This window comes from Furipterus horrens, unplaced genomic scaffold, assembly GCF_987537825.1.
Source record: "Furipterus horrens unplaced genomic scaffold, mFurHor1.1.pri manual_scaffold_1, whole genome shotgun sequence".
NCBI classification, from domain to species: Eukaryota; Metazoa; Chordata; class Mammalia; order Chiroptera; family Furipteridae; genus Furipterus; species Furipterus horrens.
In genome coordinates, this window is record NW_028327171.1 from 114,404,545 (window position 1) to 114,432,424 (window position 27,880).

At 47.9% G+C, this 27,880-nt stretch overlaps 1 protein-coding gene across 6 annotated transcripts in view; it reads left to right on the forward strand.

Moving 5' to 3' along the window:
- Positions 1 to 448: 448 nt before the first annotated feature.
- IQSEC1 (IQ motif and Sec7 domain ArfGEF 1) overlaps positions 449 to 27,880 on the forward strand; it is a 79,422-nt gene continuing 51,990 nt past the window's right edge. For 3 of the 6 annotated variants that reach the window (XM_090278837.1, XM_090278840.1, XM_090278838.1), the window contains exon 1: positions 451 to 839. In XM_090278837.1, coding sequence (XP_090134963.1) covers positions 775 to 839 — 65 coding nt within the window. In that variant the 5' untranslated portion in view covers positions 451 to 774. Of the gene's footprint in view, positions 840 to 27,880 lie in introns of all 6 variants that reach the window. The other 3 variants (XM_090278835.1, XM_090278836.1, XM_090278834.1) reach the window with 2 other exon arrangements.

Below are 27,880 nucleotides of genomic sequence, written 5' to 3' on the forward strand. Positions count from 1 at the left end.
AGCCTCAGGGTGGGACCCACTCCTTCCTCTGGGGCAGGAGCATCAGAGCTCCAGAATTACACCATCCAGGACAGCAAAGACCCGGCTTTATAAACTGTGGCCAAAGTCAGTATTTGCAGACATTGGCTCCATCAGCAGAGCAGGACTACAGATACCTGGTTTGAGCTTTTGTATTTGTTGTGCTTGCACGTTGGGGAAGTGTAGGTATAGATATCAGGGATATCTGTGTTGGAGAAGTGCACAGTCCTTCCAGAAAAAGGCCGAACTTGCTGGGACAGGTGAGGCTCTTTCCCGAGAATCGCGCCTCTGCGCTAGTCACCCTTCTAGCACAGTGGATCTGCTTGTCCCGCCTCTTTATTAAGCCCCGCCCCTTTCTGCCCTGCCCCCCCCCCGCGCGCTTCCTGCCGCGGCCCCGCCCCCTAGCCCCGCTCCGTAGCCCCTCCCTCTCCCGGGCCACATTCCTCTGGCCGGGCCTCGCTCTGCGCCTAGCCGGCCGGCGGGGCTGCAGTGGCGGAGGAGGAGGAGGAGGAGGAGGAGGAGGAGGAAGAACAAGAGGAGTGCTGGGTTTGGCTGGCCTGGGTATCGGACTTGGGGCCGGGAGCGGTGGGAACTGGCAGGCACTGGTGGTCGCCAGGGCGTTCGCGTGGCGGGTGGCCAGGTCCCGTGGTGGCCGGGTATAGGCCCCAGGATCCGGCCGCCTCTGGCGGGAGTAGGCGGCTCTCTGCTGGGCCTGGGCCCCGGCCGCCGGGCCCGTCAGTTCCCGCCGCGGCCACCATGTGGTGCCTGCACTGCAACTCGGAGCGAACCCAGTCCCTGTTGGAGCTGGAGCTTGACTGCGGGTAAGGGCACCCGGCAGGGCCGAGGCCAGGGGCAGGCGGGGAGCTCGGGGAAGAGGGCGGTGGGGAGAGGCGGGCGGACAGGGCCCTGGGTGCGATGGAGTGCCCGCAGCACCCCAGCCACTACTCAGGGGAGGGTTGGTGAGAGCCGGGCACTGTGCTCTGTCGTGCGATGGTTTGTTAGAAACTGCTGGGGGTGTGAGTGCGCGCACCGCACAGAGGCTTCAGGCACGGATGTGTGAGAGTTGTTTGACTGTCAGGACGGTGCCTGTGTGAGAGGGAGGGCTGTGACAGGGTGCAGCGCGTCTGTGTTAGTGTGTTCGAACCGGACCCAGGACCCGAGTGTGTGCGTGCGGGAAAAAGATGCTGTCTGGGTGGGAGGCGTGCGTGTGTGTTCATGCTCGTGAGTGACGAGGTGCAAACGTGGGAGAAACTGACAGGACTTCTTATCTGGTGGGAGGCCGGGGAGCACATGGCCCCGCGTTGTGAGAGCGAGCCAGGCCAGCGGGCGTCTGTGCTCGGGACTGGTCGCAGGGGCCAGAGGCATGCAGGGAGCCCTCCTGCAGGCCTGTTTGTGTGTCCACTCTGTCAGTGAGTGTGTGCCAGGCTGAGGGACCTCTTCAAGTGCTGAGCGTACGTGGTTCAGGTGTGCTCCAGGCGGGGCCACCTGCCAGTGTACTGGGTACCTGGAGATGAGGGAGGTGGAGTTCTCTGTGGTTCCTGTGGTGGCTGTGAGGGGGCTGCTGGTGGGAATGGGAGTGTTTGTTTATGTACACCTGGTGTGGTAAGGAATGGAGTATGGGGGTGGGTTGGGGGTGGGAAGGATGAGCTTGTGTCCCAGAAACCAACCCTTTTCTGCTTCAGGGCCTATGGCTGGCTGTCTGAGCATCAAAAGACCCATATTTATGGCAAGAGAGGGTGTGTATGTACTGGGAATATTGATTTCCTCTCTCCACTAGCCAGCATAGCTGCCCCCTGAGCTGTCTGCAGGCCTCTCCTAAGGAGTAGGGCTGTGGGATGGAGGGGATTTGTTGACAAACTGATTTGGCTTGTGTCAGGCCCTCTGGGGGGAGGTCCACCAGCAACCATTTGATCTTTGAGTTCAGAAATCCTGCAGCCTGTGTCTGGCAGTTGCACTGAGAACATGCATATGTTCCCTTTGCCCCCTCCTCACTGCAGGGGCCTGAGGCTGTGGGCCTGAGACTTCTTATGAGGTGGTGGGGATGCAGTTCCCAGGGACCCATTGTTCCTTGCATCTGGGGTGGAGGCTGAGCAAGCTGCAGCTGCAGCACCAGCTGTCCGGGATCAGTGGATGAGCCTGAGAACGAGGATACTGATATTCATATCCCACATGTGCCACTGCCTTAAGCAGCTGTCCCACCTGGTATTGCGTTTGCATACTTGTTATTGTGGTACTGGTATCCTATATTGCAGGAGAGAAAACTGAGTTCAAGTGTTAAGTCTTGTCAACCAAGGCTCCGTGGTTTATTGAGAGTCTGCTGTATACAGCCTCTGCTCTAGGCTCTGGGTACGTATCAGTTCACCCTTCAGCCTCAGAGCAGGTGGGCCACATTTGCTCCCCCATGTCTGGGGTGTGGTTCTGAAGCATGCTTGGGGCAGGACCAGAGAGAATCAGCAAAGCTTCTGGCCTGCAGGGGCTCAGCAAGGAGCTCCTTGCACTGGTCATCTCTTCTTCTCTGAACCCGGAAAGGATCCAGCATGCTCAGAGACCTCGGGAGAACTCCAGTCTGTAACAGTCCAAGACACCCTCTCTTGGGACACCCTGCAAGTGCAGGCTTTTCTAACAGCCCTCATGTAGAGCACCTAATGCTTTGCTGTTTGAGCCTTGTGGCAGCCCTAGTCTTTCCCTGCCCTCCTTTTCTACATGGGCACATTAAGGTAGGGTGAGCAGAATATTACAAAGGAAGCCTGAAGTAAAGCACAGATATTCTGATGCTAGACCTCTGGAGGGCCTCTGCCAGCTCTGCTGGGATTTTCAGACTTTTGCTCAAAGAAGTCTGACTATGAACTAGCTGTGTTAATATTTACACAGCTTGAGTTCAAAAACATGGACAGAACTGACATCTGCACAAACAGTGAGATGACTGGGCAAATAGGTGTTTCTCGAAGGGATTGAACAGGGCTCCTTGGGCTATGGGAGCTCAGTGTGTGTGTTTACAGGTGTTATCTGGCTGGACTTTGTGGAGCATGGGATGGATCATGGTTTTCCAGGTGAATCTATGAGTTTAGGGCAGCTGTAAAAGAAAAACAGACTTTGTTTCAAATCCCAGCTCAGCTTGGTGAGTTTGTGCAACTTACCACACCCTTTGGGACCTCAGTTTTCCCCGCCATGGAAAGGAATGATAATACTGCATCACCAGAGGTGTCTGAGAAAGTGGGTATCTAAAAGCCCTTGCCCAGCTGGCGAGCGCCAGGCCTTCAGTCAGAGGCTGTGATTATTCAAGTCAGCATTCTACTCTTCCCACTTCCACTAACCCCTTGAACTTTCTTCCTTCCTCTTTTGTAAATTTGCTTTGAATTATAATGAGGGATGGAATATCTGTCCACCAAGTACAGAGGCAAGATGACAGCACAGCTCTGATGGGCTTAGATCTGGCCAGGTCTGGAGAGAGTTCCACAGAGGTGACCAGTCCCCTGTTGGAATGTGTGTTTGTGTGGCGGAGGAGGATGCTCAGGGGCTGAGAATGATTTATTATTTGTCCTCAAAAGCAAATGATAATGAGTTTAAAGGCCATTAAGGCTCTTGAAGAATTAATTGGTGTGGCCTTACAGAATCTGGCTGCTCCTACTATATGAGCTGCTGCTGAGAGAAAATTAACGGTGATTGTGGGGAAAAACATGGCACAATTCCACCTGGCCCTGCCACTCTTCTGGCCGCCATGGCTGAACTCCTCGTTGGACAAGTGTGCCCCTCCAGCCCTAGGTGCATGGCAGCCACAGCCATCGTGAACGAACAAGCCCACGAAGGCAGGCATGCTCTCCTGAGCTTGAAGGAGTGCTTTGTGACCCAAGAGCACCCAATGTTGCACTTTCCTATGTTTCCTTATTTATTCACCAAACAGTTTGTGATACTTTGTGCTAGGCCCTGGGCTAGATGTAGAGGAACCAAGGTGAATAATGTGAAACTGCATCACAGAGCACAGGCCTTGGGCTCGCACAAAACCCTAATTTTGCCTCTTCCTAGCTGGCTTTTCAGATATGTTGCCTGCCCAATCTAGACCGTAATTTTGCCACCTGTGAAATGAGGCCAAAATTACCTCCTGAGGGGATGTGCAGCTTTTTGCCTAGTGACTGGCACATTCTAGATGCCCCCCACCCCCAAATGACAGCTGTTGTCACTATCATTACTATTATAACCTTTTCCCATTTGTGAAATAACTGCTGAATTAAAGACGTTCCTCACAGTTGTCCGTTTTGCTAGTTTTGGGGGTTGAAGACTAGTTTCTGGGGCCTATATAGCTTTTTGTGAAATCTCTCTGGGGGGCTGAGGCCTGGTCCTAGTTGCTCTGATTTTAATATCTTTATGCTTTATTTGTGCGTGGCTGTGGCTTCTGTGCTCCTTCATGGAAAGGATTGTTCGGGGTTTTTTTTTTTTTTTCTTTCTTGCTTTGTGGCTTCCTAACTTGGTGACCATTTAATTTGAACTTAAGGTCCAGATGTGTAACCATAGCAAGAGTTCCATCCCTGTGTGTATATATGGGACTATGCCAATATTGGTTTTTCTTCTTTGTTCAAAGTTCGGACTAATAATGATAATAATAACAATGGTTGCCATTTAGTGAACTCTGTGTGAAGTAAATACCAATTCTCAAAGCAATTTATGTGTAAGGGCTTCTGCGTTCTCATTTTTTTCAGATGAGGGAAGGTTACATGACTTGCCCAAGTCACCAACCACTAAGCGCTAAAGCTGGGATTTCGTCTGCCAGGTTTTGAGGTGTGCTCTTCATAGCCAGGCTCTGCTTCCTCTGGAGTTAAATAATCCTCAGCAAAATATGTCATCATTGCAAGTAGAGCCTTTTGCATCTCCCAAACCACAGAACAGGTGTTTGGTATCCCTTGATGTCAGTATTCCCAAAATATTTCCCCCATTTGGTATTCCCTGAGCTCACTGGGCTCTCCTTGTGTCTTGCAAGACTCCACAGACCCCAAAAGCTGCGTCCCTAAAGACTCCAGTAGGATTCTGAGACAGTATCCTTTGGTCTTGAGGACTTGCAGCATTTTGAGGGCAGCACACTTGCTGCAGGCCAGCCTCAGTGTGGAGCAGGGTCTTGGAGACAAAAGCTGAGTCACTGGGAAACAAGTGCAAACGGCTTTTTCGTGCTGAGGAAACCCAAGGCCAGGGCCTTTGACATCATTGGGGGATGTACATGCATGTGGGCAGCTGAATTTCATCCCATGGGAGGAGATAGGTACCATTAATAACTGGAAAATTTGGAAAGTCACCAGCTAGTTAGTGGGTGGCCTCCTCATTTGGGTTCCTTGAAATCACTATCTCCTATACTGCGTTGGAATCTGCCTGCCAACATGAATGCTTTCTCTCCAAATGATGTTCGCTTTTCTGTTTCTGGCTGGGAGGTTAGGTGGTATAAGAATTAAATATGATAGTATGTGCAACACATTTAAAATGGTGTTTTATTGTATTATAGTAAGCACTCAATAAATGTTAGTTATAACCATTGTAATTGGCCTTATTATATTGATTATTACTAAGCTTAGAAGGGTCTCTCCCTCTAGAGACAGGAGACCACCCAGAGAGGCCTGGGAGGAGCTGGCTATAATAAACTGTTGACATCAGGCTTCCCCAGAAGTTCTGACATCAATCATCTCTTTACATTTCCTTTCTGGGCCTCAGTTTCCATATCTATGAAGGTAGATGAGCTTCATGACTTGTGATCATTTGCTGAGGGTGGATGGTTAAGGGGGCAGATTCTGTAGCCAGGCTATCTATAACCTTGACCCCAGCTCTGATCCCCACATGCTTTATAATCTTGGGCATGTTCCTTAGCCTTTCTGTGCCTCAGTTTCCTATTTGTAGCACAGGGTGCCAGTAGCAGCTCATGGAGTTGTTGTAATGATTAGGTTAATACACACGAAGTGTATAAATAGCACAGAGGAAACACCTGATAGATGGTGGCTTTTAGTATTTCAGAGCTGAGAGGTTCAACTGTGCTGGAACTAGATTGTGTTACTTGTTTAGGGGAGATGTGTTGCTAGATGGGAGTGAGTGGATATCTCTCTTTCTAGACATGAACAAGGCCAGGTTTGAGAGAATGACACAGAGAGATGGTGGTGAGTGAAGCAGTTGAATGGCCAATGCTATTCATGGTGTGAGGCAGTGGCAGCGGCAACTGGAGGTGAGACAGATCAGACTTGGTGAGAAGGGACTAAAGCTCATAGGCTGTGTATGTTTATAGCCCACTGTCCCCAGGTTTCCCCAGATTTAAACAGTCCACTGGGAGTAGACAGTTAAGGTGTTTTGCCTGTGGATTAGAAAAATTTCAACTCAGCTAGGGTGAAGATTTCTTAGACAAGACTGGCAGATGGCCTGCAATATGGTAGTATCTGACATTTGGGTGGCCTTTGAATTTTATACATATATGTTTTATTTCAACCTCCCAAGAGTCCTGTGAAGTAGCTGGTATCGTTTCCATTTTACAGACAAGGATCCTGAGACAAGAATAAATGACACTAGCATATTCAAACTTTGCAGAATATAGATTTATTTGGTCTTCTAATTAATGTAGGGCTTTCCAGAGTGGAGGATGAGGCAGAGGCAGAAAAGGGTGGGGGAGTGGGGTGACAGAAACCTGCAGGACCCCAACACTTATAGGTGGACACAGAGATGTATCTCACTTTGCAGAGTGACAGAACTCCCTTTGAAGCTCTGACTAGTAGCCTGGAATCTCAAAAATATGTTTGCCATCCCCAGGAGGCCATCTGAGTATAATAACTGTTCTCTGGATTCCCCGTCAGTACTGGGATGACTGTGAACTAGAGATGGTAGGACAGAAGGTGCTAGAGAAGTACAGGTTCATAATAGGTGTTCAATGAATGCCAGACACTCTGTGGTTGTTACTAACTAATGTATCTACCACAGTTATTGTTCTTATTGCTATTATCTCCCTGCGCAAGCCCTGGAAAGGGCCCTGAAGTGCAATTAGTCCTGGGTGTGAGTTGGAGAGCAAGTGTTTGGGGAAGTAGTTCTTTTCTCTGTCATTAGTGGAAGGGAGGTGTAGGCGTGCAAAGGTGAATTCTCTATTCCCTCTGGAGCCTTGCCCTTTCTCAGAGTCATAATATAAACGGGCAGGGTTTTAGATTTTTTTTCCCCACCTAATAAAAATGGCACAATGGTCAGGAAGACAATAGGCCTTAATGTGGATAGCAAATTCTTCACTCTATTTTGAACTTTTTCTTACAGAAAAATTTTTAACATATACAGATGTAGAATGGCATAATGATCCTCATGGGCAATTTTATTTTATTGCCTCCAGATTATTTTGAAGCAAATACCAGACATTTTGTTGAATTTACATCAAAGACTTGTTGCATGATCAGCCTTGTTTCTGGCAGTGGAGGTGTCATGTTGCTTGGGTGGGCCTTTAGAGCAGAGCCTTTCCTCAACAGCTCTTGGCTATGTCAGCTGCCTAGGCCAGTTTCCCAGCCTAGAACACTTACGTGATGCCTTGCCCCATTTGAGGAAATCTATGTGGGAAGCCCTGTGTCTAGGAGTAAATGGGGGAAGCCAGCCTGTGAGCACCCATCAGACGGCTTTTATGGGGGAAGGGTTACCCAAGGCACTTACCTTCATGCCTTGGCTCCCTGGGCAAAACTGGGGCTCTCTGCTGAGTGTCTCCACAGTTTTTTCCTGCTGCCTCTGGGTTGCGCCTTGGCGGGTGGTAGATCAGAAAGTGGCACCTGTTTCCCTTCCTATCCCCAGACATATTGGCCTCTCACCCTTGTTTGGCCTCTGGGCAGCCTGACATACTGCCTTCGAGACACAGAGAGGCCAAGTCACTTTCCCAAGTTCTCACAGTTCCTGCCTCCCAGGTGCCAGATAGTCTCTAGGGAAGGGCTCTGTGTGTCATCATTACAGTTGCAGGAGCTTACCTACTCTGTGACTTCATTCTTCCCTCGTAGACCCTGTCTGCACACCTGCTCTGGGTACCATGTATAGATGGGGGCCTGTCAGTTAGATGCTGACGTGCTGTGGATTCTTGTGGCTACAGGCCCAGGTCCTGTCCTAAAAGAGCAGGAGAAGTTTGTTGGGCAGAAAAGGCAGATGGGCTTTCCCCACAGAGGGAAGAGTATGACAAAGGTGAGAGTATAAGGTAGCTTGCTCCATCTACCGGTAGACCAGTGCCTCAGTCAGCCTCTGCCCTCCTCATGCCCTCTCTTATAGCGAGAGCTATATGAGAACTCTATACTTCCTGTTCATTTTTTGCAGAGAACCTAAAAACTACTTTAATAAATAAAAATCTATTTAAAAAATAGATGCTATGTGTTAGTTCCACGTGAAGTGCTCAGGACAGTGCCTGACAAGCAGGTATTATCTGCTGTTGTGTTATTATTCTTTTCACCATCATCAGTTCATTCATTCATTCTATAACATGCTTTTTACCCCCCACCCCTGTATGCACGCCAACCGGGGATCAAAGCCACAACCTGGGTATCTACCCTGACCAGGAATTGAACCCCCAATCTTTTGTTGCACAAGATGATGCTGCAACCAACTGACCTACCTGGCCAGGGCTCTACGACATACTTTTTGGCCACTGTGTTGGCACTGATGATATAGACACATAGAACACCCCCCTCCTGGGGTTGGCTCATAGTTGGGCAGAGGAGTCTGTGTGCACTCATGGGCTATGCTCCCTCTACTGCGGGGCACCAAATGTCCCAGGAAGACAAACAGTATCAGTGAACCAGCCAGCAGCACATAGCTGCCAGACTGCAGACAGCACCACATGAATGGAGCTTCAGAGTGAGATGGGTCAGCACAACATTCAGTGGGCTGGGAGGTGGGCAGGGGTGGGGTGTTGGTGCCACTCTAAGGAGTTTGGACCAGGACAAAAACTTTAAGCCAGTGAGGACTTGGACCATTTGGACTTTAGAAGGTGTTTTCTGTCAGCCAAGGGTGGGCAAGTGCTGGGATGGGGGGATCCCTAAGGGCAGTTTGGTGGTGGTGGCAGTCTTGGATGGGACTAGAAAGCTGACGTTAAGATTGTCCAGGGCTCTGTGAGGGCCACATGCCTTCCTCTGGCATTTTTTTCCTCTTCTGTACCCACATTCTTTGCCAGATTTGGCTTTCTGGCCTGTGCCTCACTTCCAGCACCTCTGGGTTATCCCTGGGGCCCAGCCCAGCCTTGTCTGCTGGAGCCTTCCACAGAGAACTACTTTATTTAAGTCCACTTTGTGCATATGGAAATAACTAGAGGCCTCTATTTATTTTGGCTCCGCTAAGAAGATTTTTGGCTCTGTGCACACATGTTGGAACTCTGAACAAGTGAGCCCAGGGATTGGAAGCTCTAGTCATCTTTATGAAGTCAAAAACAACAAGAACTACACAAGAACTATCCTGGCTTAGCTGGGGGTGAGGGTCTGGCAGAGGGCAGGCTATAGAAAATAACTAATAATAAACAACAAGAACTACACAAGAACTATCCTGGCTTAGCTGGGGGTGAGGGTCTGGCAGAGGGCAGGCTATAGAAAATAACTAATAAAAAAATACAGAAAAGACGGAGGTGATGCTAGCTGCAGAGGAGATCATGGCAAGGGAAGCAGTTTTGTAAACCTTGTTGCTGCAGACCGATAAGCTGTGAGTAAGAATGAAAGAAAAGGGGCTTTTCAAAGTATAAAGTTCTATGTGGACATACCAAATGTATTCCTGGTTTTCTGAGCAGGGAGTGCTTAATTTGGTGTTGAGTTAGAAAACACTTCTCCTGGACTTCCAGCCAAGATGGAGGCCTAGATAGACATGCTGCATCTCCCTCCACAGCTAAGAAGGAATACAACTATCTCAAAACTAGAGACAACCAGAAGTTCCAGAAAATCGAGCTGCATGGAAGTTCAACAAACAAAGATATAAAGAAGAAATACACATCCAGACAGATAGGAGGGGCGGAGCCAGGGCGGAAAGGACGTGGTGTGGTGATGGCAGCGGCAGGATGGCAGAAAGCGCAAACGTTTAAAAAAGCTGAGAGGGACACCTGGGGAGCACTCTCAGCACCAGTCCAGACCACACAGCTCACAGTTCCAGCACAAGGGACCATAAAGCCTCATTGCTTCTGACTGTGCACACCAGTGGGGGTTGGGGCAAAGGAAGAAACTGCTGGTCTCTCAGCAGAGTCCGCTTGTTTAAAGGGCCCCTGTGATCCTAAAATGTTCACAGACCCACCCACTCTGGGAACAATGGCCAGGGCATCAGCTAGAGAGCCACTAGGCCCATATGGAAGTGGCAGAAGTGCCTGGAAAGGGGCAAGTGCTGAGCAAGCAGCATTGTTCCCTCTCACACCCCTCCCCCACAGACAGAGCCACAGCATGGTGAAATGGGTTGCCCTGTACTGACAGAGACCTAAGGCTCCGCCCCTTACAATGCACAGGTGCGACAGCTCTACCTAAGACACAGGCAAACAAACACAGGAGCCTGTCAAGATGAGGAGACAGAGAAGTATGGCCCAAAAGAGGGAATGGATTAATATTCCAGTGGGAGAGCTAAGGGATGAGGAGATAGCCAACCTAACGAACGAGGAGATAGCCAACCTAATAGACAAAGAGTTCAAAACACTGGTGAGAAAGATGCTCACAGACTTGATCGATATGCTTAAGTATGGCAAGCACATAAGGGAAGAATTGAAGGCTATACTAAGTGAAATGAAGGAAAATCCACACAAAACCAGTGGTGAAGGGAAGGAAACCAGGGTTCAAATCAATGATTTAGAATATAAGGAAGAAAATAAACAGTCAGCCAGTACAGAATGAGGAAACGAAAGAATTGAAAAAAAATGAGGAGAGGCTTGGGAACTTCTGGGACAACTTTAAACATGCCAATATCTGAATCATAGGGGTGCTAGAAGGAGAAGAAGAAGAGCAAGAAATCAAAGCTTATCTGAAAAAATAATGAAGGAAAACTTCCCCAATTTGGCAAAGGAAATAGACATACAAGTCCAGGAAGCACAGAGACTCCCAAACAAGCTAGACACAAAGAGGACCACACCAAGACACATCATAATTAAAATGCCAAAGATTCAAGATAAAGAGAGAATCTTAAAAGCAGAAAGAGAAAAGAAGAGTTAACTGCAAAGGGGTGCCTATAAGACTATCAGCTGATTTCTCAAAAGAAACTTTGCAGGCAAGAAGGGACTGGCAAGAAGTATTCAATGTGATGAAAAGCAAGGACCTACAACCTAGATTACTCTATCCAGCAAAGCTATCATTTAAAATGGAAGGCCAAATATAGTGCTTCCCAGACAAGGTAAAGATAAAGAAGTTCATCATCACCAAGCCATTATTATATGAAATGTTAAAGGGGCTTATTTAAGTAAAAGAAGATCAACACTATGAACATTAAAATGACAACAAACTGACAACTATCAACAACTGAATCTAAAAAATAGAAACAAAAACAAACTAAGCAAATAACCAAAACAGGAACAGAATCATAGGTATGGGAACCATTTGCAGGGTTATCAGCTGAGAGGGGAAGGGGGAGAAATGGGAAAATGGTGCAGGGATTAAGAAGCATCATTGGTTGGTACAAACTAGACAGGGGGAAGTTAACAATAATATAGGAAAGGGTGAAGCTGAAGAACTTATGTGCACGACCCATGGACATGAACTAAGGGGGTTGAGATTGCTGGAGGGAAGAAGAGTAGTGGGAAGAGGGGAGCAAAGGGAAAAGAAATTGGACAACTGTAACAACTTAATCAATGAAATATACTTTAAAAAAAAAAAAAAAGGACTTCTCCTGCTATCCCTCTTTCTGGCCTTGACAATCTAGGCAAAGCCTCTTAGTTGAATTCTCTGATCAATGGTACAGAACACAAATAGCCCCACATGTTTGCACAGGGATTTGCAATTGGCAAAGCGTGTCCTTGCTCAATTCCCACATTCTCATTGGGCGAGTGGGGCAGGAATGATACCCATTGCAAAATGGAGGCCCAGAGAGGTGAGGTAACCTGCCCCAGTCACTCAGTCAGAGGTGGGGAAGGTGGACTCGTCCTGGTGTGATCTCTAAGCAGAGCTTCCCCACTCTGTTGGTAAAGGGTCTGCTGAAAGTGGACAGAGCTTGGGTTCAAACCCCAGGAAACCACCTGAGAGTCTAGTTTTGGAATAAACACCAGGTATCAGATGCTTTTTAAATTATATCTTTACATCTGGTGCATTGGAGCTTGGTGGCTCTGCCAACTATATGATTGCAGATCGTGGTCAGTGTGGTGGCCTTACTTTGATAGAGTCTTGTAAAAATCATACTCAAAGGATGCAGCAGAGCAGAAGGCCTTGGCATTCCACCAGCTCTGCAGAGCTGTGGGAATTCTTGAGCCCTGTCCCTGGGGACTTGGTATTCTAAATCAGGGTCCTTGGGAGTGACTGATCCCAGAGCTGTAGATCTGACTTCTGCTCTTTGAGTTGGGTCTTGAATTTGTTTTGGGTTTTTTATTTTGTTTTGTTCTTTTTCTATGTATTTTTTGCAATCATTGGAAACAAATACAGATGCCCTTGATAGGCAGGGTGGTGATATGAGGGAAAGGAACAGGCATGTGTGGTCAGGACTGTGGTGATGGAACAGCCCATCAGTCTGATGGGTGTGCTACCATCACTCCCTGTGACTGTTATCAAGCAGGTACATGGACCCAGTGTGGCCAGATCCTTACTGCTCCCCCTTGAAGGAAAGTCAGAAGCCTAGATTTTGATATAAGATCTCTAGATGGTAAAATACAGGTGATTCATTTTAGGTTTTCTTTCCCCCAAAATGTTGTTTGGTCCAGGGGCAGTCAATCTGGAGTTCTGTGTTGAGACCTATTGAGCTTCTTGCAGAGGCTCTGTCTCCAAAATAGCTTTGTGCTGTCTGAAGTATCCATATAAGGAGTGCAGGGACGCCCTGGCCAGGTGGCTTAGTGGGTTGGCATGTCATCCCATACACCAAAAGGTTGCAGCTTCAATTCCCAGTCAGAACACACTCCTAGGTTGCAAGTTCAGTCCCCAGTCAGGACGCATACGGGAAGCAATCAATTGATGTTTCTTTCACATCAATGTTTCTTTCTCTTTCTCTCCACCTTCCTCTCTCTCTAAAATCAATAAACATATCCTTGCATAAGTATTTTTAAATAATAGTAATATTAAACATAAAAAGGAGTGTCAGAGTGGGCACTGGGCCTGACTCTTCAGTGGCTCCAGGCTTTTCATCCAGCTGTCCCAAGGGAGAGGTCCAGAGTCCGGGACAGATGCACCTGACCTTTGCCTTGGTCCTGGTTCAAATGGCTCAGGGAGAATAAAGGGCTTTTTCACAGCTTCTCTGGAAAGGCTGCAGGACTGACATTAGAGGCCTGATTTTCCTCTTGGTTAGGTCTGTCCCCTGGTTTGGTGCTTTGGTCTCCAGGATGCAGAGTGGGATCCTCAGGCAGGTTGAAGCCCTCAGACAGTAATGCCAGTATGAGTGACAACTTCTCAAGCAGAGGTTCTAGTTGGGCTCAATTGTAGGTGTTTGCATAGGCCCCCCTCCCCTCCCCAGAACCTCATGGCAGCAGGCTTTGAGCCCAAGTAAAAGTGCATGCTTGCCAGCCTGAGGGGTGAGTCTCTGTTCCTGCTTCCTGTCCAAGGCTTCACCAGTGCTAGCCAGCCAGCGTCCCAGGGTTTTGGGAGGTGGGCACGGAACAGAGGTAGGCCCAGGGAGGCTGTGCCAGGGTATCCCTAAGGGGTAGGGCTGCGTCATCCCCTGTTCCTTTGTGACTAGAGGCCTGAGGAATGGCGTTCTGGGTGCAGAACCTATGTCTGTACCTTGGGAAAACCTGCCAGTTTTTGCAGCTGTTTAGAATTTCCAAAGTCCAGCTGTAGGGTGGAGGGAGTGCCCCAAGTGTCACTTGTGTGACCTGGTTAAGTCTCTCCCCTCCAGGCCTTGGTGCTCCCTCTTGTTATGGGGAGTGAATGAGGTGGCCTAGGTGAAATTCCAAGGGAGACAGGGATGAGGGTGGCACCACCCAAAGGTCTTAGAGGAAGAAGAGAGGGTTGTGGTCCTCAGGGCCCCTGGCTAGGGAGAAGGTGAGGCATGCGGCCACCGTTGCAGAGGATGCGCTCAGTACAGAGCTCTGTGGCTTCAGATCCTGGTTATCCATTGGGCATCATCGTTCCCATCTCTGTATTTGTTGAATGAATGAACGAATGAGTGATAATACTTCTCAGGTTTGTGCTGGTTTCTTAGTTTCTGGTAGCATCACTCATTCTAAACCCTGTTCTCATACACGAGTCACCTGAGTAAGGAACAGGCTACATAGGCAGCTACCTCTCTGCCTTTCTAGAGTTGACTTCCTAATGGCAAGAGACAGACTTATAAATCAGAATGAATGAGAAGAGGTAGTCAGGTCATGAAGCATGGTATGAAAAAACCCAAGAATTCCTTGTGATGGAGATAGTGGAGGTGCGGGCAGATGGCACCTGGAGATCCAAGCTCTTAGTGGCTTGGAACACTGTGCACTGGTACTCACATGCCACGAGGGGCCTCTTCTAGCCCTTGCACTGAGTGCTGTGTTTATGCACAACCGAGACCCTTGGCCCTCTCTGATGGGAACCCCTAAAGTTGTAAACAAACAGGGAAGATCTGATTTGATTGCAGGTTCTTCAGGCTGACTTCTGACCCTGAATTTTAATCTCCAAAGCTCACTCTGGTACTCCACGCTGTTTTAATGAGAGTGACAGTTGTCAGAAGGTCTAGCCTAGCTCCACAGGCAGGCAGACATGTTCATTATGTTTGGGAGGAAGTCCTGGACCGAGGAGGCTGGAGTTGCCACCTCCGCTGGGCTTGAAAGCCGACCTTGGCAAACATGTTGTTGACAGGATGGAGCAAGGGCCTGTTTGTGTGTGCTGGGTGCACAGGACATGAGACTTCTTTCAGCCATCTAGCTATACACTAATGAGAACAAGCCTCATCTGAGGAAGGGCACTGTCTCAGCCCCTCCTGGAATAATTCCTGTCTTATTAGGTGTAGCATTAGCTCTCTGCAGGGCTAGCCAGGGACCAGTTCCCTGACTCCACCATTATGCCACCAAGAGGCAGCCTGGTCCCCAACATGAAGGTAGGAAATGAGGCTCAGAGAAGTTGGGGTAGAGCCCAGGTGTCAGAGTCCAGCTCAGACTCTGCTTTCACTCATGTCATTACAATATTAGGGTGGTGAGTGCCTTGCAGGACATTTGGGACCAGAGGGCAGGGAGCATGATGAGTCAGCTACCATTGCCATGCTTACCCTCTTCTCCAACTTGGGCATCCAGGAAAACTACTTTTTCTGATACGCTTGAATGGCCTGATAAGTCCCCCTTGGCTCCTAACTGCTCTCCTCGTTCCCTCCTGTGGCCTGCTCATCTTGCCAACAGCAGCTGACACACAGGAAAATGCTGAATGTTGGTCAGTAAGCAAAGCCCTAAAAATAGCCTTGTGCTTTGAGAAGTTAATTGTTTGAAGTCCTATATTTTTGTAGGTATATAAAAGTCACTTCTGGAGGTCTCAGTGCCTGGTGATTAGAGGTAAGCCTGTAAGTCAGACTTGGCAGGTTGGGAGGTCAGCAAGACTCTCTCCCTGGAGGTTGGGAGGGTGGGGAGGCAGGCGGTCAGCCATCTGAGAGGTCTGAGGGTCATGGAGGCCGAGAGTTGCAGGGATGGAGGCAGTGGCGGGGGTAAGGTCTGTGTGTCTACTCTTTGCAACTGGACACAGGTTCGAAATGAACCCATTTTCTCATGATTTGTCTGACTGAAACCTTGGGCTCCTGAAATTGGCCCTGCCTTAGCCCCACCCACTCAGAGAAAGTAGAGCCCCCCTCCCAGAGGGAGGGTCTCTCACTTGACCTTATCCCCACCCACTAACTTTATGCTCCTGTCCAGGGCCCTTTCCTTCTGGTAGCATCTCCGACCATTCAAAAGTATGTAGGTGTCTTTCAGCTTTGAAAGCACAGGCATGGAGCCCCCATTCCCCTTTAGATTCTACCCCATCTTACTTTCTTCTCAACCGCAGAACTCTAAAGTTATTTTCAGCTCCCATGCTTCTATCCCCAGCTCCCTCTCTTACCTCATACAGCCCAGCTTCTGCCCCAGCTCCTAGCCAACCACTTGTGACCGTGTCACTGTCCTTAGCTTCCTCAACTTCTTGATGACATCTGGTCTCACCAACCTGGCCCCTAAGACCTTGAGGACTCTTACCCTTCCTTCCCCTCCCATAGCTGTCATGCTGTTCAAGCCCGTCACTGTCCCTCAAATGGTCTTCTTCCCCACTCCTCTGGCGCAGCCTAGTGCAGGCCCTGCTGTTCCCCAGGCTCACTGCCACGGCTCCCTCCACCCTTCCCCTGCTAGCATCCTGCACTCTGCAGTTAGGGTTGGCTTTCTAGAATCCCACTGCTGTCCTCTTCCACCCCAGTTAAACCCTGGACCCTCCCTCAACCTTGCCCTGATCCTGAGATCGAGCACAGACTACTTAGCAAGCCTTACAAGGTTGTGAAAATGTTGGTGCTACTTCTCCCCCCAATACATGATCTTGCCACACTAAACTTTTCTATTCCTGTACACACCATGGACTTCCATCTCTGTCTGCTCAACCTTCATAGAGGGGGGTGTCCTCATCTGGAAGCATTCCTAACCTGCTACATGGCTGCTTCTCCTCGGGTCCTGGCTGATGGTGAGCACCTTCCAGGAAGTCCTCCTGCCTCTGGCACTGGAGCTCTGCTTGACATCCTACAGGGCCTGATGCTTCTCCAATTACTGTTCCTAACACAAGCCATCATCATTATCTGTGTCCCCATGAGGATTGTCATGTCTGTGTGCTCACTGCCATGTCCCCAGTGGCTGACACAGGTTTGTCACATAGTTGGTGTTGAGTAAATGTTCAGGGAATGAAGTGACTGGCCAGGGAAGAGAGAGCTTAAAGGGATTTTCCAGTGCATGACTTGTTTTGTGTCTACATTTGGTTCCTATGCACCCTAGCTGCCCCAGCCCATGGTTTGATGAATAAGACTTTTCAAGTCCAGAGAAAAATCCCAAGACAGGTTAAAAGCAGTGACATTTTTAAATCACCTTCCTTTTTTAAAAACGCAAGTTTTCTTGTTAAATATGTTTTAATCCTAAGTAACGGAGCTGGGTCAGGTTGACCCTGCAGTCTTCAGCCTGGGGACCCAGTTATCCTGTGGGGGCCCACGAGGATCCTAAGCTCTCTGGCTGCTATAGCAAGGTGCTGGCTTGGCAGGGGCTCTGAGTCTGAGCACAAAGTGGTTTCCTGAGCACTTTCTGTGAGAATAGCCTGGCGTTCAGCCACTCTCACAACAGCCTTGTGAGCCAGGCGAATTGAGGACCATTTTACTGGTGGGAAACTGAGGTCCAACTGGGGCAAGTTACATGGCACACAGCCAGTGTCAGAGCTGTGGCTGCAACTCTGTGCTCTCTGCAGTAATGAAGCAGGCTGGCCAGGCCCCTGGCATCTGGCATCTCCTGGGACAGCCAGCTGGGGATTCAGGGAACTGCAGGTGGCTGCCAACCCACTCAACAATGGATGTCACGTAGGAATGCATTCTTTTCTGGTTTTCGTTTTCTAAGAAAAGCCAGAAATCTGGATTTTGAGTGAATATTCTTGGTCCCTGTTCTAATTTAAGAAATAAAATGAAATTGAAGGTAACCACTGCTCTGTGTAGACCAAACAGCCTTACGGGCTAGACGCAGGCCCTTGGCCAGAGGTGTGGAGCAGTGGGAGGGGAGGGGCTGCGCTCTGCCCTGGCTGCTACTGGGCACCTAGCAGAGCTTGGTCAGGTCTCTACTCTGGGGACTCATTTTCCTCATTTGTGTGATGGAGGGGCTTAGTATTCATGGGGTTCCAGATAGGTCACGTGTCACAGTCATTCGGGGCTCTTTTCGAAGTATCATTTCTGGGACCCTGTTGCTGACTGGCCCTTTGAATTCTTGGGACTTCTTAGGCTTGAGCAGGAATAGGCTGTGAAGTCTCCCCAAGTAAGTCTGGGAATCAGCCAGTATGGACGCCATGGCCCTAGCCCCTCTGAGGGTCTTCTGGTCTGAGAGTTACCTTGTGTCTGGTTACCACTGTCCTGAGGGAGGGATGTTAATGCCTGGCCTTTGTACCTTTCAAGCCCCACAGTTGGGGATAGGGGGTAAAAAAATTTCCAGCATTCCTTTTGAAAACCTGTTCCTTAGACAATTCCAGGTAATACTTACATTGATTTTCTGCATCGAAATGTTAACTTGGAGTGTGCTTTGTGTGTGTATCTGTGGTTCCCCATCCTGCTCTCCCCAGCCAGGATCTAAAGCATCACTTGATGGTCTGGCTGTGGCTGTTGTAATTCGGTTGCCACCCTAGCCCAGGATTCTCGCTCCCCATAGACCTTACAGTCCACATGACATGACAAAGCAGTCCCCAGGAGTCTGGCTTGATAGGGTTAGTTCAGTGTTTGTGTATCTTCTGTGTGCCAGGTACTGTTCTGGAGCCCCAGCTCTCATAGGACAGACATCCTAGTGTGGTAGCCACATATGTGTATTCCCACATAGTGATGTGGTGGTGTAAGTGCTATAGAGAGAGTTGGAGCAGGGAAAGATAAAAGAAAGGCGGGGGGAAGAAGATGTAGTTTTAGGTCATGGAGACTTAGGGTGATGTTGAACAAAGATCTGAAGGAGGCAAGGGAGTGAGCCAGGTGGATATCTAGGAGAAGAGACACCAGACAGAGGAAACGGCACATGCAAAGGTCTTGAGGTAGGAATGTATCACGAGTGTAGAGGAAAGTGCAGGGGGTCATGAAGCTGAGGTGGGATGGCCAGGTCCTGCAGTGTCTTTTGGGTCACTTTGAGGACTTGGGTTCTAAATTCCAGTGAGGTAGGAGCAGAGGAGGGACCTGGTCAAAGTAGTGGTTTAACACATTGCGTATGGGTGGCGAGAATTCTCGTCATTTCTAAAAGGCATTTAAATACCCGGTACACAACATGTTAATAGGTTGCCAGCTGCTAAGTGTAGGGTGTGGCAAGAGAGGCCTAAGGAACCCACTGGAGAGGCTGTGGCAGTCCTGCAGGGAAGAGGTGAGGGTGAGGCAGACTAGGCTGATGGGAGGCTGTGGGGACAGGCCGAGTGCTCACATGCTGGCTCTGTTTTGAAGGTGAAGCAGCCTGATTTGCTGATAGATGGTAAGTAGTGTGTGAGAGAAAGAATTGCCAAGAGTGAGTCTCAGATTATTGGTCTGAGCAGCTGGAAAGCTTGAGTAGCTACCAGCCAGAAATAGGTCAGGCTGCTGGAGTTGCTGGCTTGGGCAGTGGGTAGAGGGAGTTCAGGAGCTCAGTTTTGATCCTTGGGGGTGCCTGCAGGCCCTGGAACTTTTCACCAAATGGGAAGGACTGAAAGAATGACATGCACTTGAATCCTGGCTCTGCTCTGAGCTCCACAGTCATGACCGAACCACAAATCCTTTCTGATGAATCACTGCAGGGATTAAATGCACAGACTTAGCTTGTGCCAGGGCTCCCACATGACATAGTGGGTGACTATGGTGGTGATACATCTGAAGCCACAGCAGACCCTGCTGGAACGCCTACACAAGGCATCCCCTTCTCCAGTAGCTATACATACTGCTAAAAACTCTCCGAAGCCCCCAGACTGCCTTCACTTTGTTTCTGGTCCCATGGCACTGCCTGCTCCAGAGAGACCTAGTGTGGCAACTTGTCCCAAGGTGGCACTACTCCAGCTGAGCCATCCCTGCTCTTGTGCAGAGGACAGTACCTCCAGTTGCTTCCCACCCTCACCTCTTGCCCAGACCTTGTCCTGGTCTGAGTCCCTCTCCCAAAAATCTGAAACAGGGCAAGACTATTCCCTTCTACATCCTGGGTGATAAACATGGGTTAATATAGCCTAGGAGGCAAAGAGCTGCAAAAAGCCGCACAAGGAAGCTTGTGAGGGCTGGGAATTAATAGGTCCTGCCTAGACTCCCTTTCTGGAAATCAGAAACCCTGAAAGCAGAGTGTAGGGAAGGCCATAAGGCGTGGAAGCGTAAGGGGCATATGAATTTCAGGAGGCTGTTTTGCTCTGGCCTGTGAAGACTGCCAGGAATCTGGAATGAGGCTCCTGGTGTGGACATTTAACCACAGGCAGGCTTTCATATTGCCACTTCCTCTAACATGGGGCCCATCCCACTCTGAAGAGTGGCTTTACCATGTGATAAGACTGCAGCTGGCCCAGGCTTATTTATCTCATGACCATGCAGCACTCCCAGACCTCCAGGTACTAGGTACTGCATGCTCTTCCTCTGGGCAGCCCAGTGGTAGATATACCGGCTTGGAGTCATGTCCTAGTCCCACTCTTCCCTGCGTTGGTGATCTCAGCCCAGCGACTCAGCTTCACCAAGCCCAGGTTCATCTTCAGAAAGGACAATGACCTGGCTTCCTGCTAGCTCCAAGGGCTGGTGGTTGGTTTACTGGCCATGTAATTTAAACACCCAGCAGAGCACCTGTACCTGGCAGGTTTAGATTTATGGGGCAGAGTTGCTGTGACATAACCCCAGTTTGTGTGTGTGTGTGTGTGTGTGTGTGTGTATGAGACTAAGTCATATAAGCACAGTGAGTGTGTAGGCTCTGAAGCCAGACTGCCTGGGTTTTGATTTCACTCACTAGCTGTGTGACCTTGGAGATGGGCTTGTCCTCTTCATGGTTGATAGTATGAAATGAGCTACATGTAAAGCATACAGCACTGCTAACTATATAGACATTAGCTGTTATTATCATTATTATCATCATCAATGTTAGAGGTGAACAGGGAGCACCCTAACAGTGGGTCTCAGTTTCTGCTGTGCTCCATTGCCTATGTCCAAGCCACCTCTGACTAACATTTTTCTTCAGAAAAGTCATCTAAGACTTCACAGGTCATAATTAGAGACATCTGTGGCATAGAGGTTGAGGCTCCCCACTCCCCCCAGCCCCCCCCCCCCTACACACACACCCTGACTCACTCCCAAACTAGAGTCAGGATGTGCTATCTGGGTCATGGGGTCTGGGTTCCTTTCCAGGACTCTCCTGTCTTCCCTGATCACCAATATCTATGGCCCACAGCTGGAGGTGGGTGTCCTCAGAAAGAGAGGCCCTGCAGTAGTTAGGGGCAGGTGACCTTGTCTCCTGCACTGGGACTGTGTTCCCCTCCCTTTTCTAACTGCTTGGAAGTATGAGTTGGGCCCTCTCAGTCAAGAATTCCCAAAGACAGAAATTAGAAAGTGCTTTTCATGAGCCAAACATCCTTTTAAGGACTTTACCTCTATCAAGTCTCTTTAAGTCTCACAACAGTCATATCAGATCAGTACTCTAATTGCCCCCATTTTATAGAAAAGGAAACTGAGGCATAGAAGTCTTCATTCCTGTGGTCACACAGTGGATAAGTGTTATAACCCAAACTCCAACCTAGACATATGGCTCAGAGGCCACAGCAATGAGCCCATTGAGCCCCTCACTTGGCAGAAAGGAGGCAGGACATGGAGGGGAGGGCATTTCAAAATGTGTTCTCTGTTCTTATGTGTTTGCCACATCCTAGGGCAGACAGAAACTCACTTCCCCACATAAAAATAACAGACTGGCTTCCCACAGAGGAAGGTGTGCTTGGAAAACAGGAGAGGAGCAGCTTAGGGTAACTGTCCCAGTGACTCAGAGTTTGGAGTTCCTGGCTCAGTGGTGCAGAGGGGCAGGGCCGCTGGAGGCCAGTGCGGACATGTTCCTGTGCAATTCCACTCTTGTCTGCTCTCCAGTCCTTTCGCTCTGGTCCCACCTGTGGGATCCCATTTTGCCCATGTGGATCTTTTCTTTTTTTTTTCCCTACATTTTCTTCTTTTTTTCTTTTTTTTTAAGTAGATTTTATTGATTATGTTGTTACAGTTGTCCCAATATATTTTTCCTTTGCTCCCCTTTTTCCAGTAACGCTCTTCCCTCCAGCAATCCCACCCCCCTTAGTTCACGTCCATGGGTCATGCATTTAAGTTCTTCGGTTTCACCCTTTCACATATTATTCTTAACACCCTCTTGTCTATTTTGTACCAACCAATTATGCTTCTTAATCCCTGCACCATTTCCCCATTTCTCCCCCTTCCCCTCTCAGCTGATAACCCTGCAAATGGTTCCCATACCTATGATTCTATTTCTGTTCTGGTTATTTGCTTAGTTTGTTTTTGTTTCTATTTTTTAGATTCAGTTGTTGATAGTTGTGAGTTTGTTGTCATTTTAATGTTCATAGTGTTGATCTTCTTTTACTTAAATAAGTCCCTTTAACATTTCATATAATAATGGCTTGGTGGTGATAAACTCCTTTAGCTTCACATTGTCTGGGAAGCACTTTATTTGGCCTTCCATTTTAAATGATAGCTTTGCTGGATAGAGTAGTCTTGGTTGTGGGTCCTTGCTTTTCATCACATTGAATACTTTTTGCCTGAAAAGTTTCTTTTGAGATATCAGCTGGTAGTCTTATAGGCATACCTTTGGAGTTAACTTTCTGCTTTTCTCTTTCTGCTTTTAAGATTCTCTCTTTATCTTTAGTCTTCGGCATTTTAATTATGATGTGTCTTGGTGTGGTCCTCTTTGTGTCTAGCTTGTTTGGGACTCTCTGTGCTTCTTGGACTTGTATGTCTATTTCCTTTACCAAATTGGAGAAGTTTTCCTTCATTATTTTTTCAGATAAGCTTTGATTTCTTGCTCTTCCTCTTCTCCCTCTGGCACCCCTATGATTCGGATGTTGGCATGTTTACTCTCCTCATTTTTTTCAATTCTTTCATTTCCTCATTCTGTACTAGTTGACTGTTTTTTTCTTCCTTATATTCCAAATCATTGATTTGAACCCCGGTTTACTTCCCTTCACCATTGGTTTTGTGTGGATTTTCCTTTATTTCACTTAGTATAGCCTTCAATTTTTCTCTTATGCGTTTGCCATACTTAAGCATATCGGTCTATTCTGTGAGCATCTTTATCACTAGTGTTTTGAACTCTGCATCTGTTAGGCTGGCTATCTCCTCGTTTGTTAGGTTGGCTATCTCCTCATCCCTTAGCTCTCCCACTGGAATGTTGATCCATTCCCTCTTTTGGGCCATACTTCTCTGTCTCCTCATCTTGACAGGCTCCTGTGTTTGTTTGCCTGTGTCTTAGGTAGAGCTGTCGCACCTGTTACATTGTAAGGGGCAGAGCCTTAGGTATTTGTCATTACATGGCAACCATTTCACCATGTTGTGGCGCTGTGTTGGGGGGAGGTGTCTGAGGGAACAATGCCGCTTGCTCAGCACTTGCCCCTTTTCCAGGCACTTCTCCCACTTCCATATGGGCTGGCACCTCTCTAGCTGTTGCCCTGGCCGTCCTTCCCAGAGTTGGTGGGTTTGCAGACATTCTAGGTTTGTGAGGACCCTTTAAACAAGCAGACTCTACTGAGAGACTGGCAGTTTCTTCCTCTGCCTCAACCCCCACTGGTTTGCAAAGTCAGAAGCAATGGGGCTTTGTTTTCCCCGGCGCTGTAACTGTGAGCTGTGCAGTATGGGCTGGTGCTGGGAGCACTCCCCAGGTGTCCCTCTCGACTTTTTTAAATGTTTGACTGTGCTTTCCACCAGCCTACCACTGCTACTGCTGCCGCCACCACCACACCACGTCCTCTTCACCCCTCCTACCTGTCTGGATGAGTATTTCTTCTTTATATCTTTGTTGGACTTCCATGCAGCTCGATTTTCTGGAACTTCTGGTTGTCTCTAGTTTTGAGGTAGTTGTATTCCTTCTTAGTTGTGGAGGGAGATGCAGTGTGTCTATCTAGGCCTCCATCTACACACATGTGGGTCTTGTGTCTTGGGGAGGAGTCAGTCTAGTGTCCCTGTCTTTGCTGGAGACCAGGGTTCTCAGGAATCCATTCTTCACGGTGCAGGACTCCTTGGGGATGGGTGGACTTCTCTCTGTCCCTCCAGGTCATCCACACAGTGTGGAGTGCTGTGTTGACAGATGTGTTGGGAGGGAGTCTGTGATCAATTAGCAGGTCTGCTTAATGTGGGCAAGCAAAAGTAGGGGTGAGCACATGCCCCAGGTTTACAGTCCCCACTTTGGGGCCCAGGGTGGTTGGTCAGTGCAGCACTGGTACATGGTCTTCTGCTGTGATCTGACGCTGCAGTGGACAGCAAGGCTGTTTTAGCTTCTGGCTTCTTATTATTAGTGACAGGCTTCTCAGTTGTATTGTATCAGTTCATATTAAATTAGTGGTCAGCCACAAAAAAAAAAAAAAAAAAAAAAATCCCCCAGTCTTTTTTATAAGAATAGCCATCAAACCAAACCTTGACCCATCTTGACATTGTTTCCATTATATGGATGTATAATTAATTTGAATCAGTCCCTTGTTGACAGGTGTTTACATTATTTCCAAATTTTTATAGTTAGAAACAATACTGCAGTGAAATTCCTTGTATTTACCTCTTTGTGTATTGATCTTTTCTTAGTATAAATTTCTAGGAAAGGAATTTCTGGACCAGGAGCTTCTTCTGAGATTGCAGGCAACAGCCACCTAATTGTCATAGAATGTTCCAGAAACTAAACTGTCAGGGAATATCAGGAACTTGGAACAGGTGCCCTTCCCATTCCTTGATTGTGGCCCAGGAATCTTAAGAGACCGTGAATCCCGGTGTGGAATTGAGGACTGACTGCAGAGTATTCAGTCCTGGCTGATGGACTTGGGTTGTGGGAGAAGCTTCCCGAAGGGAGTAGACCTGGGTGGTGAGACACCAAGCTCCATGTGGAAAATAACTGTGGCAAAGACGTGGTGTTCAAGGCATGGTTCAGCAGGCTTGAGACTCAGGAGGGAGGAGGGAGTAGCAGGAACAGGGGGAGGTTCAGGTGGGGGTGGGGGTGGGGGTGGGGGTGGAGGTGGACCTGGCAGTTCTCTGACCCAAAAATCTCACCTGTGTACTCAGGTCAAAAGCAAAGATCTTTGTCCCTAGGGAATTCTGCTGTAGGGAGGGAGAAGATGACTGTTCTGCTCACATTTGTCACTCCCCTCACCCCCAGGAAAGAACTGGGGTTAGAACTGAGTACTAATTGGGACAGGGGCTTAGATTTCTGAGTTTTAGGGTGCTGCTGTAAATAAAACATCTTTATTGGTTCAGCCAGTCAAGCATCTACTGATTTGATAATTATTTCTAGCTACTACTCTGAAAAAGTTCTACCTTCTTCTGAGAGTGCCTGTTGCTTCACGTACTTGGGCATTTTCACTTAAAAATTTATATTTCTGGTAGGTAGGTTAAGAAAAAACTGTCCTCTGGTGTCTAATATGGCGTGGCTTCTGATTGGAACCAATAAGAAGTGATGTTCTCTGACTCAAGATGGGTTCTTAAGGTACATGTCTACATTCACGATGTGTTTACTTTTGTCCACTCATTTTATTGGAGGATGGTGTTGGTTGTGGCACCATGGTGGTTGTAATAGGATGGCCTGGCCATTTCTTTTCTTATCAGGATAATTTAAGGTTGGTTTTGATTTCTGGGGCGTGGAAAGGCTACCACATAGCACAATTCAAGGGGACACCATTTATGTAGATTTCTACAGGACTTGGTGACATTGAATGGGGCAGGGTTGGGGTTGGCTGTGAAGGGGGACTAAAGTGATGACATCTGTTAATTATCTTCTACTGGTTTGAGAGTCACTGGCTTCTTTATTCCTTACCCCTTGCACACCTTCCACCAAAGAAGTCAATTTTTTTCCTAATGTGGGACATTAAACATTAATCCCTGCCTGTTGTCATCTAGTGGTTATAGTTTTAATTATGTCTTTTAATTCTGTTGCCAAATCTGTTGTCCCCAGGATCCCAGTTTGTTCAGCAGTGCCAGCCACTGGAAACTGAGCATGCTGCTGCCTGGAGACAGCCAACTGACCTGGACTTTACAAAATCCTTTCCCGTGTGGGAAGGCCACCCTCCCCTCCTCACTCCCATTCTATTAGGGATTTGTAGACCCAGGGGCAGGTAGGACGATGGCCATGTCCAGCTTGAAGCAGCTAGAGGAGCACTAGACCTTTACCCATTCTCCTTTATAATATTATAAAGGGTCTTAAGTCTGAGAGGGGGAATTGTTACAGAGTAAGGTCCCCCCCACATCCCCAAATTCCCCAGAGCCTGCCCTTGGGTAATCAGGGAAGACAGCTTTCAAGATGCCTTTGCAAAGCTGTGGCTGGTAGCTAGTATCTTAGTTACACAAATGGCTTTGGTACTTTCAAGGCCCCCAGGAGATGGGAGGGATTTTGACTATAAAATGGTGATGAAAAAGAGGTCAAGAGCCCCTGGTGGATCATTTGATCCTCACATCTATATCGATGCCATTGAGGTCTCTAAAGGAGTTCCGGATGAGTTTAAGGCTAGGAATCAAATAGCAGCAGGGTTTGAGTCAATCCTCTTCTTGTGGTCAACAACTAATAAGAATGTTGATTGGATAAACTGTATTTATTATAATCAGCAGAAATTTATTAATTATACCAGGGATGCTGTAGAAGAAGTAGCTCAACAGTTAGACATCACCAGTCAAATTACCTGGAAGAACAGGATGGCACTGGATATGATGCTACCAGAAAAAGGAGGTGTATGTGTAATGCTCAGGGGACAATGTTGCACTTTTATTCCCAATAATACAGCTTCTAATGGGACTATCACTAAGGTTCTACAGTGACTGACCACTGTAGCAAATGAACTAGCGGAAAACTCAGGCATCGACAGTCCTGTAACAGGATGGTTAGAAAACTGACCTGGCTATTGGAAAGTAATGATCAGGTCAGCTCTCGTCTCCCCGCCCTCATTGTAGTAGCAGGTGTCCTTACTGCTTTAGGCTGCTGTATTATTCCCTGCATCAGAGGTTTAGTTCAGAGATTAATTGTGACTACTTTAACTAGACAGATGCCAGTAAATTACCAACAAAATAATCTCTTCCTGGAGGGTGAAGAAAATCCTTGCTATGCGGCAGAGAATCTAGAAATCTTCCTGAGATTTGAAAGGACAAATTAGAGGTTTGAGTAGTCAATTTCCCAAAAGAGACAGGGGGAATTGTAAGGGATAAAGAAGCCAGTGACTCTCAAACCAGTAGGAGATAATTAAGAGATGAATCATAAAAAATGGCAAGGAAATGACATTCCGCAGCTCCTCACACATATCTCTGGGATCAAAAGGAGGAAGATTGTCATCACCAAACACAGAGAAATGGGATGATGTAGCTATATAACTTTGCAAATAAGTTGGAGATAAACCTATACCTAGATTACCCTTAGTTAATCATACCCCGAGTAAAGTAGTTAATCACATTAGATTAACCTGTAGGAAGAAACAGGGGAGAAAGAGAGGGGAGGGGGAGCTAATCACATTAGTATAAAACCACTTTACTTTGTCTACTTTGAGCACTCATGCCACTGGCTGGCTGTGAGCTGGGCTCTGCATACTCATGAATAAACGCCTCACTTTCCTGCTGAAGTCCTCTGTCCCAGTGTTTTATTGTGAGTGTTTCTCACACTGATATCTGGCGCCAGGGTATAGGTCTGCAGGGTGACGGAGGAAGGGTAGTGAGGGCTTCTTCAGAATGCTGCAGAGGTCTTAAACCAAGTAAATGTTAATGTAAGAAATGGTCCAAAACTGTAGAGAATTTTTGGAAATGTTTTTTTAAGCCAAACTAATGACATGCTGGGAAGCAAGATCTCAGATGCTCCAGATAATGTTACTTTTATACATCTGGAATTAAGAAGGGAACATAAGAAAGATTACATGAAGGTAAGAGAAAACAAAGTACAGGATACTTAACAAGATTATGTGCTCCCTTGGGGATGATT